Genomic DNA, 12,489 nt, shown 5'->3' with positions numbered 1-12,489 from the left:
GCCCTTAGTGTGTCAGCCCTTTCCATCTGCCTGGAGAAGCCAGATCAGAGGCTATCAACTCCAGAGTTCTAGCCCTTGCAAAATTTACTCCTTATCTATTAGTCTTTAAGAAAGGGCATAAGAGAAGTCCAACATATTCAAATAATAATTACACTTCTCCCTCGTCATTCGCGGGGGATACGGGCAGAGCCAGACCGCGAATGCCGAAAAACCGCAATTATCCGGCTCTGACCCACCCCCACCTCCCGGCCGCCTTCCCGGCCTTACCTGGTGGTCTAGAGGGTTTTCGGGGCAGAAGCGATCTTCCTATGCTCCTGCCCCGTGCAGATCGCCATCAGGAAATGGCTGTAGGGAGTTCCCGACGTAGTCTCGAGAGACTACGGGAACTCCCAGCAGCCATTTCCTCATGGTGATCTGCATGGGGCAGGAGCATAGGAAAATCGCTCCTGCCCCGAAAACCCTCTAGACCACCAGGTAAGGCCGGGAAGGCGGCAGGGAGGAAAAAAGACTGTTTTTATAATTTTCCCCCTCCCCAGAAAAAAATTGCGATTATATGAAACCACGAGTGCAGGAACCGCGAATGGGGAGAGGGAAGTGTAGTTCCTGAAGGATAACTGTAAGCTCCATCAAATTCTAGATTATTTTATGGTAAAGGAGACAGAGAACAAGCCTGTCTAAGGATTCAGACTATGTACAGCATTTTTCTTGCCTTCTCTATTAATGAGACTAAGCTCAAATAAATCTAGATTTCAACTTGGGACAAAAAGATCCATTTTGAAATCACAGATGACGATTTGTAAGTTATATCTATTATATGTCAAGGAAAAAAAATTGGCAATTTATAAATTAGAACCAAGTTTTTTAAAAAAAAAAGAATATCTAGACTAGATGCAGAAAAGGACATAGTGCACAATCACTAGGTTAATATTATGATTTTTCTAACATGTGCATGCACTCATGTCTCCTGATGGTGCCTGAATCAGTGAAGGCATGATCACAGTACATACAAACGTAGGGCTTCTCTCCAGTATGTATACGCTGGTGTCGCTGAAGTGATCCCAGGCGAGTGAAGGTGCTGCCACACTCCTCACAATAGAAGGGGCGTTCTCCAGAATGGGTCTGTTGGTGACGTTTAAGTCGCATCAGTTGCACAAAAGCTTTGCCACATTCTAGGCATTTGTAGGGCTTGTCTTTCCGATGGATCACCTTATGTTTGTACAGAAGGTTTGGCTTGCGAAAGCCTTTGCCACATGTTGTGCAAATATAAGGTTTTAGCTCCTCTTCTTGAGCTTTCTGTCCATTCTTCTCTGACTGGCCATATTCCCCATCAACGCAGCGGTTATGATTTACTATAGACCAGGGATTTCTTATCAAATTATCACCCAAGATCACTTTAGAGCGCTCAATCTTGTGGACATTACGCAAATGGCGCCAGACATCAGCAGTGCGGATGAAGCCTTTGTCACACTCTGGACATTTATGAGGTCGATCACTGGAGTGGATAAGTTTGTGCATTCGTAAGTTGGCAGCACGGAAGAACTCCTTATCACAAATAGGGCAGCGGTAGGATTGCTCATTTAAATGGATTTGCTTATGTTCTTGCAACCCACTCAGATCCTGAAAACAGATATCACATTTTTTGCAGCAATAAGGTAGGGATGCCCCAGAAACAGGCTCCAGGTCTTTATCAAATTTGATCTTGACAATGTTTTCATCATCTTCACTTTCTTCATCATCATCACTTAGGCCATTTTGAGCTTCTTCTGTGTGTTCAGAGTAGAATTCCAAGGCTTCATCATCACATTGCAGGTCAAAGTTAGTACTGGAAGTGACAAAGATCCCAGCTGTAGTCTTGCTTTTCTTCTTGAAGCAAGGTTCATGCATATGCTCATCTACACCCTGTAGCTCAACAGACATCTCCTGTTTCTTGGATGGTCCAGGAGGACTAGAGGCAGGGCTAGATGGGGGCGAGTAGTCTTCCTCCACCTCCAGCTTCAAGCTGGCCCCTAGGCCTACTTTATCTAAGCTTTGATTTGAGTCAATTGAGTGTTCCTCTGCTGTGTCTCTAGTGTCATCTCCATCTGAATGCCAGTTATCCTCTGTTTTCATCATATCAAAACTGTGCTGTGACTTTTAAGGAGAACAATGTAAGATTATTCAGAGGTAAAGGTTCCACACTACCTCCTCTTCGACCCCTCTCCTAGAAAAAAAAAAAGCAGGTTACTAAATGAATTTTCTGCTGATGGTTGTTTTAAAGAATGCTGACCTCCTGGCATTAGGTTCTGTGTTATAAAATGCATTTTTAATTGGACTGCTGGTCTGTACTAATGCGCATGTCATTTTATTTAAAACAGTTGTCTCAAACATGTGGCCCGGGGCCACATGCGGACTGCCAGGTACTATTTTGAGGCCCTCGGTAAGTTTATCATAATCACAAAAGTAAAATAAAACAGTTTCTTGATCATATGTCTCTTTAGGTATAAATGACAATCATCTAATATAATAAAGCCCTACGCGCGCATGCGCACTCCCATGCGTGTGCCCGTTTTCCGTGCGCTGTAGGGCACCGCAAGTAGGAGTGCGCATGCACGCGAATTCCCCGAGGCGGATGTCGGCCGTGGCGGCTGTCAGGGGCTGCCGGCTCAGCGGCGGGTTGGAGACAGCGCCGTTCCTCAGGTCTCCCTTCTCCCCCTTCTCTCCCCCCCAACCCGGGCAGAGGCGCAGCCGACAAATGTACCCGGAGCTGAAGGACCAAGGCTTTAGCTGAGAGTTACGGATATCTTGAACCAGCACTTCTGCTCCAATGCAGCTGAGGTGAAGAATAAAGTGTGTCTGTGCCACCTCAACAACCCTGTTCCCCTCTCCCTCCCCCTTCCCTGGTGGCAGTAAGAGAGAAAGTTTTGAAGACCGGCTGTGGTAGAGATTTGGACAAGTTTATAGAAATCAAATGCATTTCATTTTAGCCAGGTGGCCATGAGAATCACCCCTCTTTCTCTGGCCATGATATGCAGGGATCAGATTGGATCTCTCCATTAGGTTCGACTGCACACTTTCAGTATTCTTACACAGTGTTGTTCACAGCACTCTGCCAGGGCTCATGCAGGGTTTTTAGCGGTATCTCAGGATAGCAGAAGCGAAAGGGGTTAGGGAAGCCTGAAAGGAGGGAGATGGGATAAAGAGGAACTCGAAGAAGGGGTAGAGACCGCAAGCAGCTAGAGGGAGGGCAAAGTGGAGAACTGAACAGGAAATAGAAAGAAAGACAGAACAAGTAATTCCTTCACAACACACAAATACACTGGTAAATATTTTCATTTTCAAGGACCAAGAAAGGACTGATAAGGACCGGTTCAGAATAAAGGAGCTGATTTACTAAACAATGTTAAGCACCAACATGCAAAAAGAAGGTATAATATTAATAAATATATGATATATTTTATATAGGTATGTATAAGCAGGTAGATTGATTATATATTATAGAACATAAGAACATAAGCAATGCCTCTGCTGGGTCAGACCTAAGGTCCATCGTGCCCAGCAGCCCGCTCACGCGGTGGCCCAACAGGTCCAGGACCTGTGTAGTAATCCTCTATCTATACCATTCTATCCCCTTTTTCAGCAGGAAATTGTCCAATCCTTTCTTAAACCCCGGTACCGTACTCTGTCCTATTACATCTTCTGGAAGCGCATTCCAGGTGTCCACCACACGTTGGGTAAATAAAAAGGATTGATTATGATTTAAGAGGGGTGCATTGAGAACCAACTCAGAAAATGCTGTGTATTGTAACACCTTTACAAGAGCACAAGTATTGATTACAGTTTAATAATGTATTGATTATCTAAGATAATAATACCCTTAGCGCACATGCGCACTTCAATTTTTGTGGCTCCGTGTGTCCGTTGCTGTGGTCGGCAGAGAAATGTTGCAGAGTGTGGTGCGTGTGCGGCGCGTGCACACATTGGGAGCCGACATCGGGGAGAGAAGGAGAAGGAGGTGGAGGTGGCAGCGGCGACCGAGCTACGGAGCTAGGGGAGGGAAGGCCACAACTACTGCCGCTCCGTGGTCACACAGCCTTCTCCTCTGCCTCCACTCTCTCCTCTGGGTGAATTTCCGGGTCGAGGATGAGGATTTGTTGGAGGCTGGTGGCGCTGCCGCAGAGGGGGGTGGGATGGGCTGGGATGGAGGTCAAAAGAAGGGGAGCGGGGCGCAGGCAGGGAATGGGAGAGAGGGAAGGAAACAGACAGACAAGACAGTGGCCAAGGAGAGAGAGAGAGAGAAAGAGATAGAAAGACAGACAGCGGCCAAAGAGAGAGAGAGAGACAGAAAGACACACAGGCAGTAGCCAAGGAAAGAGAGAAAGAGACAAAAAAGGCACATAAACAGCGGCCAAGGAAAGAGAGAGAGAAAAAGACAGAAACATACACAGACAGCAACCAAGGAGAGAATGAGATAGAAAGACAGACAGACACACAGACAGTGGCCAAGGAGATAGAGAGACAGATAGCAGCCAAGACAGACACACAGCTGCCAACGAGAAAGAGAGAAAGAGACAGAAAGACAGACAGACACATAGACAGCGGCCAAGGAGAGAGACAGACAGATAGCGACCAAGGAGAGAGAGAGACAGAAAGACAGACAGACACACAGAAAGACAGACAGCGGCCAAGGAGAGAGGGAGAGACAGAAAGACAGGCAGGCAGAAGCCAAGGAGAGAGAGAGAAAGAGACAGACACACAGAGAGCGACAGAGGGAGATATACAGAAAGACAGCGGCTAAGGACAAAGAGAGAGACAGAAAGACACACAGACAGTGGTCAAGGAGAGACACAGAAAGAAAGAAAGACAGACAGACAGCGGCCAAAGAGAGAGAGAGAGACAGAAAGAAAGACAGCGGCCAATGAGAGAGAGAGACAAAGAAAGACAGACAGACACATCTATTCTAGCACCCGTTAATGTAACGGGCTTAAAGACTAGTATATAATAAAACCCTACCCGCGCATGCGCACTTTTACCTGCGTGATCTGTGATCAGTAGGTCTGTGGCGGCAGGAATGCGCATGCGCGCATTCATCGCTCCCTCTCTCCTTGACCGCCAGGACTGGCCGGCAGTGCTGGACTCCCTGCTCTCCACCTCCTCAAGCAAAAATTAAAAGCTGCGGTGTCGGCTCCTCTCACGAGCCGCACCAGCATCGGAGAAGGCTTCCGACGCTGGTTGGATGCCATCCGGTCTTGGGAATTTATCATTTTTAAGCCTATCAATCTGCCTGCATACCTCTTCTAGACTGACTGTCAACCCTGTCAGTTTCCAGTCTTCGTTTCCCGCGTATAGCCTGTCAGCTTCCGGTATATTGTATATATCCTCTTCAGTAAATACAGACGCAAAAAAATGTGTTCAGTTTGTCGGCGATGGCTTTGTCCTCCTTTTATTCCATGGTCATCTAATGGCCCCACCGCTTCTTGAAGTTTTTCACCTCTTTGGCTATTTTTTCATCATGGTTTCTTTTGGCCTCTCTTACTGCCTTATGGCACCTTCTTTAATGCTGTTTGTGCTTTTTCCAGTTTTCATCCGTTTCTGATCTTTTCCATTCCTTAAACAAAGTCTTCTTGTCTCTGATCGCTTCCTTCACCGCTACAGTGAGCCACGCCAGTTCCTTGTTCTTTTTCCTCTTGGATCCCTTGTTGATACGTGGTATATATAGATTTTGTGCCTCGGTGACCGTGTCCTTAAAAAGGGACCATACTTGCTCTAGTGCTTTTACAGTGCTTATCCTCTTCTTAATATTCTTCCCCACCATGAGTCTCATCCCTTCGTAATCCCCTTTTCAGAAGTTCAGTGGCCTGGATGTCGTTCTTGATTGATGTTTAGCCCCTGTGTCCAGGTCGAAGCGGATCATATTGTGATCACTGGTTCCCAGAGTCCCCTCTACTTCCACATCTTGCGCCGGTCCTCGTAGTCCATTTAGAATTAAGTCCAGAATTGCATTTCCTCTCGTATTTTCAGGAAGCAATCGCCCACAGCATCCAGGAACTTGGTCTCCCTACTGCAGCCGGAAGTGCCTAGGTTCCATTCTATCCCCGGATAATTGAAGTCACCCATAATAACTGTGTTGCCTCCCATGCAGTTGCATTTAATCTCGTCCGTCAACTCTCCATCAATTTCTTCGGACTGCCCTGGGGGTCGGTAGTAGATGCCGATCTTCGTTTCCATTCCATTTGTTCCCAGAATTTCTACCCATAGAGACTCTAACTTATTCTTCGTTTCCAGTGTGTTCTCTCCAGTAGACTCAAATCCCTCTTTGACGTATAGGGCAATGCCCCCACCTTTTTGACCCATTCTGTCTCTGCGGTATAGCTTGTATCCCGGCAGCACAGTGTTCCAGACGTTTTCCTCATTCCACCATGTTTCTGTGATGCCGATGATGTCAAGGTTATCTTTTTGTACCATAGCTTCTAGTTCACCCATCTTATTCCTTAGGCTCCTTGCATTCATGTACATACACTTGAGTTTGCGGCCTGTTACTTTCTTGCATTTCCTACCCTCTTGTGTTCCTTTCGATCTGTCAGGATTTCTGTCTTGCCTATAATCCGGTAAGTCTTCCCCGCTATCTTCCTGCACAATATCCTCTGGGTATACCAGTTCCCGAACCATCGACTCTCTGTCAACTGTTTGCTTTCCCCTTATTCCTAGTTTAAAAACTTCTCAATTTCTCTCTTGATGTTGCTTGCAAGTAGCCTCATTCTATCTCCGCTGAGGTGGAGTCCATCCTTCCTGAATAGCTTGCTCTTTCCGCAGAATGTCATCCAGTTGCGCACGAAGTGGAATCCTTCTTCTTCATACCACGCGTTGACTGCTTGCAGCTCCATCTGCCTCTTCTCTTCGGCCCGGGTACCGGCAGGATCTCTGAGAATGCTACCCTCGGCTATCTGGTCTCCAGCTTTCTTCCTAGCATCCGGAACTGGTCCTTCAGTCCTTCTCTGCTGTAGTTCCTGTTGCTCACCTTGTTTGTCCCCACATGGATCACCACCGCCGTATCTTCCTCTTACACGCTGTTGATGATCCTGTCGATGTAGCTCACTATGTCTTCTATCTTGGCTCCTGGTAGGCAGGTCACCAGCCAATCCTTTCTTTCTCCTGCTATGTGGTTGTCGACTTGTCTGATGAAGGAATCCCCCACAACGATCGCTGTCCTCTCTGTCTTCTCTTGTCTCTCCAGCCGCAGGACCGTGTCCCTGGTGTATGTCCATCTCTCCAACCCTAGGTCCTTGTCCTCTGTGCACTTCCATCTTCCCTCTACCTGGTGTTGGCTTGCACTGCACTTGTCTTCCTGTGGGTTCCCTCCGCTGTTTCTAGGAGTCGATGTTGTGTCACCCATTTCTTCCATATGGTTGTCCTCCAGGTGGTCTTCACTCACTGTGGGTGTATCTTGGCAGTTCCACTGTTGCTTGTGATTTTCCATGGCCTCCCTGTATGCCTCCTCGATGAACTTCTCTAACTTCCGGACTTCTTCCTCAATGGTTTCCTCTGTCTTGAAGTTTTCTGCCTCTCTGTCCTCCTCCTCCATTGCTCAAAGTGCTTCTAGTTCCAGTATTCTGCCTTCCAGGAGTCTAACTTGTTTCTTCAGGCCCTCCAGTTCCTCGCATCAAGTGAATACATGAGAGCAACTCCCAGGGGGGAGGTAGTCGTACATATGGCAAACGGTGCAGAAAACTGGGTAGCTCAACATCCTGCTTCTGTCTGCTGCTTCCATTGCTATCTGCTTGTCGGTCTGCTGTCTGAAGTGGTTTCTCCCTGCTTGGTTGTTTCTTGAGTGTCCTCTGTGTCTGCTGCTGTTGCCCTCTGCTGTTTGCTTTTGTGTCCTCTGTGTCTGCTGCAGTTGCCCTCTGCTGTTCTATGCAGTGACTCATCCCTCCTTAAGCGCCGAATGGCTGAGCACCGTTGGCCCCTCCCCTTTTAATGGGGAGCTCCGGTAGATGATGTTGGGGGTTGGAGGAGCTAACTCGCTGCTGCCCTTGCTCTCTCCTGCTTCCCTTCTCTCCTGCTTTTCTCCTCTGATCCTCTCCTGTTTTTCTCCTCTCCTGTCTCCTAGCTCTGTGCAGAAGAGGATAAGGACTTGGGGGGGGGGGAGGGGGTGATAGTGTCAGATGATCTCAAAGTGCAAAACAGGTAGAAAAGACAACAGTCAAAGCCAGGAGGATGCTTGGGTGCATAAGCAAAGCCAGGAGGATGCTTGGGTGCATAAGGAATGGCCAGTAGGAAACGGGAAGTGATAATGCCATTGTATAAGACTGGTGAGACCCCATATGAAATATTGTGTGCAATTTTGGAGACCTCATCTTCAAAAATATATAAATAGGATGGAGTTGGTTAGTGGTCTTTGTCATAAATCATATGAGGGACAGACTTGGAAACTTTAATACGTTTACTCTGGAGGAAAGACGGGAGAGATGGGATATGATAAAGATGTTTAAATATCTCAATGGTTTTAATGTACTGGAGGTGTCTCTTTTTCTAAATGAAGGAAAACTCCAGAAGGAAAGGGCATAGGATGAAGTTAAAAGGTGACAGATTCAGGAGTAATGTAAGAAAATACTTCTTTACAGAAAGGGGGGTAGATGTGTGAAATAGTCTCCAGATAGAGGTGGTAGGTGGTAGAAACAAAGACTGTGTCAGAATTCAAGATAGCATGGGACAGGCTTGTGAGATCTCTTAGGGAGAGGAGGAGATAGTGGATGTTGTAGATGGGCCACTTTGCCTTTATCTGTTGTCATGTTTCTTTTTTTTTTTAACTTTATTCATTTCAAATCTGAAATCAAGTATAATAAATACAAATATCAATTTAACTTTCAAATACACCTTAAAACTTATAATTAATCCTTATAAAATAAAATCTCCTTCCCTTAATCATTTATGAAGATGATTTGTTTCAATTATAATAAAAAATACCCACCCCCCTCCCCCCCCCTTAATGTCTAAAACTTTTTTATTCAGGGAAGAATAATTTTTAATCTTTACAGTAATCCATCAATGGCCTCCACACATCTTGAAAATTGTTATAATTTCCTTTTTGGACAGCTAACGCCCTTTCCATTTTATATATATGACAAACAGAATTCCACCAGAAACAATAATTAAGACCATTGTAAGTGATCTATTGAATGGCAATCTCAGTTAAAATTAACAATAATTTGTTATTATTAGATGATATTTGTTTCTTTGCTCTCATTTCTATACCAAATAATACTGTGTCATATGATAATGCCACATGATTTTCTAACAGGGAATTAATTTGATTCCAAATTGATTTCCAAAATTCTAATACAGTGGTGCCTCGCATAACGGACGCCTCGCACAGCGAACGCTGCGCACAACGAACTTCAGGTCTTGCTTCCCACAACGAACTTCGTTTCACACAACGAAGTCGCCCGAGCTGCATCCTTCCGCGCAGGCACTGCGCTTAACTGCCCTCTCTCCGCCTGGCTCCCTGTGCAGTGGCGGACCGTGGGCTCGCAAGGGCCCGGCGCCTACTGCTGATGCGTTGGGGGGGGCGGAGCTACTCTCGCCGCTTCCCCGATGCTAGAAAAATACAGTAACAGCTTTGTTCTCTCTCACCATTGGCAATCTGTTTACATATTGAAAGAAACAGGAAAAAAAAAGCTTATCCATTAAGACCATTTTGTAATACAGTAAGTATAAACTAGTATTATAGACAGAATGATCTGCCCAAGGAAATGGACAACATTTTCAACCATGCAGGCATTTAAAAAATGAACAGTTAAGTCCCAGTTTTTGCCGCTGAGACTCTGCCCTCTCTCACTGTAAAATTAGACTCTACTTAGTCTGTCTTTAAATTTAAAAAATGTGTGTTGTTTTAAAAAACAATTATGTTTTTAGATGTATCTAAATAAACATAATAACAAAAAATTTATCTTTTTTTATGTCATCTTAGCATATTTTATGCTGCAGAACGAATTATTTTTTTTAACATGTATTGTTATGGGAAAACGCGTTTCACATAACAAACTTTTCGCATAACAAACTTGCTCCTGGAACGAATTAAGTTCGTTGTGTGAGGCACCACTGTATATGTTTCTATGTTTCTTCCTTGACTTGGAAGTCAGGCTCCACACTGTAATTGAATACACAAAAATAATCCATTTGGAGACACTGTCCCTTGTGAGAAATAAGGGCAGCTCTACCAGGAACAATTTTCTGACTCTTTATTCATCAGGGTCCATTACACACATTTGCCAGAGGAAGTAGTTACCTCATAAGTTATTAGGTCACAGTACACATATAAACAACTGGGGTGTAGTCAAAAGTCCATGGTGTGTGTGTGTGTGGGGGGGGGGTAGGGGAGGGGGGGAGGCACATAAAAACAGCCTCTGCTGGGTCAGACCAGAGGTCCATCATGCCCAACAGTCCTCTCACGCGGTGGCCCATCAGGTCCAAGACCTGTATAGTAATCCTCTTTCTATACCCTTCTATCCCCTTTTCCTTCAGGAAATCATCTAATCCCTTCTTGAACCCCAATACCCCAATTTCCTCTCAGCTCTTCCCCCCATCATGTTTAAGTCATACCTTTGCTGGCAGGGTTGCCATCTTTCCCATATCACACAGAAAAAATAAAATGACTGCTCAGTAAGTACTAATAATGAAGATGCATTATCACCTCCCTTTTAGGAGTAAGTAAGTATAACCATGGTATCTGTGATAACATATTGTAATTATTGTGTTGTTATAGGGCGGGGAATGGGTGCAAACTGCATATCTTTCTAATGATCTTAAGGTGAACAAACAGTAGAAATGGTGATCGCATAAAACAAGACATAATTACTTTCAAGTTCCACTCTCATTTGTGCAGATAAGTGTTTCATACCCTATACCTTTATAAGAAGCATATGGCATGTACTTGTCATTATTCAATAGATCATTTACACACCTAAGTGGCCACATAATAAACACAAATGACTGTCACCTAAACTAGACGGTTCCTTATACAGTTTACCACCACCTGCTCAAAAACCTTTAGGAACCAAGCACATTGGACATGAATGTCCCAAAAATTCTTTGTAGGGAACTTTAAGGGTAATTTTATTACTGCATAAAGATGTAAAAATATACAACTTTCCATGAATTCTGAAAGTCAAAGCATATGTATACTTTTATAAGAACATAAGAATTTCCATACTGGGAGAGACGGAAGATATATCAAGCCCAGTATCCTGGCTCCAACAGTGGCCAACCAGGTCCCAAGTACCTAGCGGTGTTCTCCCTAGCGTGTTTCAGCCGGCGCACCGCCCAGCTTCTTTAAGTGAGCGCCCGGCTGTTATTTTGCAGCTGCAAAGACCGCGCCGGACCGGTTCCTGGATCTGACATCGGCGGTGGTTCGCGCATGAATTGTCAAGCGCCTGCTTCTTCCGGTTTGCCTGCACCCCGTACTTAAAGGCGAAGAGACCTTTCCTACCTGAACCATATCTTCAGCAGCACTTAATTCAGCACGCAAACTTCGGATAATGCCTGTTCTTCCGCACATGCTCAGATCAGGTCTAACTGAGCATGCGCAGAAGAACCAGCATTAGCGACCGAAGCAAGCTTGCTGAATTAAGTGCTACAGCGCTGCTACAAGGATTTTCCAAGAATCACGCCACGGCTCACGGTGGAGTACGGGCGGGGAAGGGTTAATTTGCATAGCGCGCCAAGGGGTTGTATTTCGATTGGTCCAACGCCTTGGTGCGCTATGCAAATTAACCCTTCCCCACCCCTACTCCTTTACCGTGAGCAGGGAAGGGTAATTTGCTTAGTGTTTTTTTAACATCGACCTATTAAAACATTTTCGCCCAGGCTCCAAAGGCCCTTCAACGTCGGAACTTTTGTTTCCCGCTGTGCTGAGGGACGAGGCAGAAAGTTTTGAGCGGGTTAGGTTGATGGTTCTCTAACTACCCTCTGTGCAGCAGGGTATTTTTGGAGAGAAAAAAAGTTGTAAGCTCTTTCAAGCAGAGACTACAGTGGTACCTTGGATTACGAGCATAATCCGTTCCAGGAGCATGCTCGTAATCCAAAATGCTCGTTTATCAAAGCGAGTTTCCCCATAGGAAATAATGGAAACTCGCTTTGATGCATTTCCCCCCCCCACGAGAACCGGCATTGCTCACCCGAAGGTCCCCCTGCGATTCGGCACCCCCCGCCACGATCCGGCACCCCCCCCCCACGAGATTGGGCACCCCCCGCCACAATCCGGCACCCCCCCTGACGCGATTGGGTTCCCCCCCCGCCACGATCCGGCACTCCCCTGACGCAATTGGGCACCCCCTCGCCACGATCCGGCCCCCCCCCCCGCCGCTTCTTACCCTCATCTGGGCACCGGCACCGGCATGTCCTGTGCTTGGTGCCGGTGCCCGAAGATCGGCCTCCTCTTCTGCTAGGCCTTGAGCATCTGAGCATAAGCACAGGACATGCCGGTGCTGGTGCCCAGATGAGGGTAAGAAGCGGGGG

The 12,489-nt window shown here is 46.1% G+C and overlaps 1 protein-coding gene across 3 annotated transcripts; it reads right to left on the bottom strand.

Annotated features, from left to right (window-relative positions):
• Positions 1-484: 484 nt before the first annotated feature.
• Positions 485-11,561, bottom strand: ZNF648 (zinc finger protein 648). Of its 3 annotated transcripts, none has more exons than XM_033916781.1 (2): positions 11,462-11,561; positions 485-2,200 (listed from the first exon to the last, which is right to left on the bottom strand). In XM_033916781.1, exon 2 carries the CDS (start codon positions 2,110-2,112, stop codon positions 928-930), a length of 1,185 nt encoding a protein of 394 aa, XP_033772672.1. In that variant the 5' UTR covers positions 2,113-2,200; positions 11,462-11,561; the 3' UTR covers positions 485-927. The 3 variants fall into 3 exon arrangements, with proteins under 3 accessions (XP_033772672.1, XP_033772674.1, XP_033772675.1); XM_033916783.1 differs by lacking the exon at positions 11,462-11,561 and adding an exon at positions 11,186-11,412; XM_033916784.1 differs by lacking the exon at positions 11,462-11,561 and adding an exon at positions 11,255-11,412.
• Between the last annotated feature and the right edge of the window lie 928 nt (positions 11,562-12,489).

The sequence above is a fragment of the Geotrypetes seraphini genome, chromosome 12, assembly GCF_902459505.1.
Source record: "Geotrypetes seraphini chromosome 12, aGeoSer1.1, whole genome shotgun sequence".
Taxonomy (NCBI): Eukaryota; Metazoa; Chordata; class Amphibia; order Gymnophiona; family Dermophiidae; genus Geotrypetes; species Geotrypetes seraphini.
The sequence above is the reverse complement of the archived record's forward strand: the minus strand, read 5'-3'. Positions and strand labels throughout refer to the sequence as shown.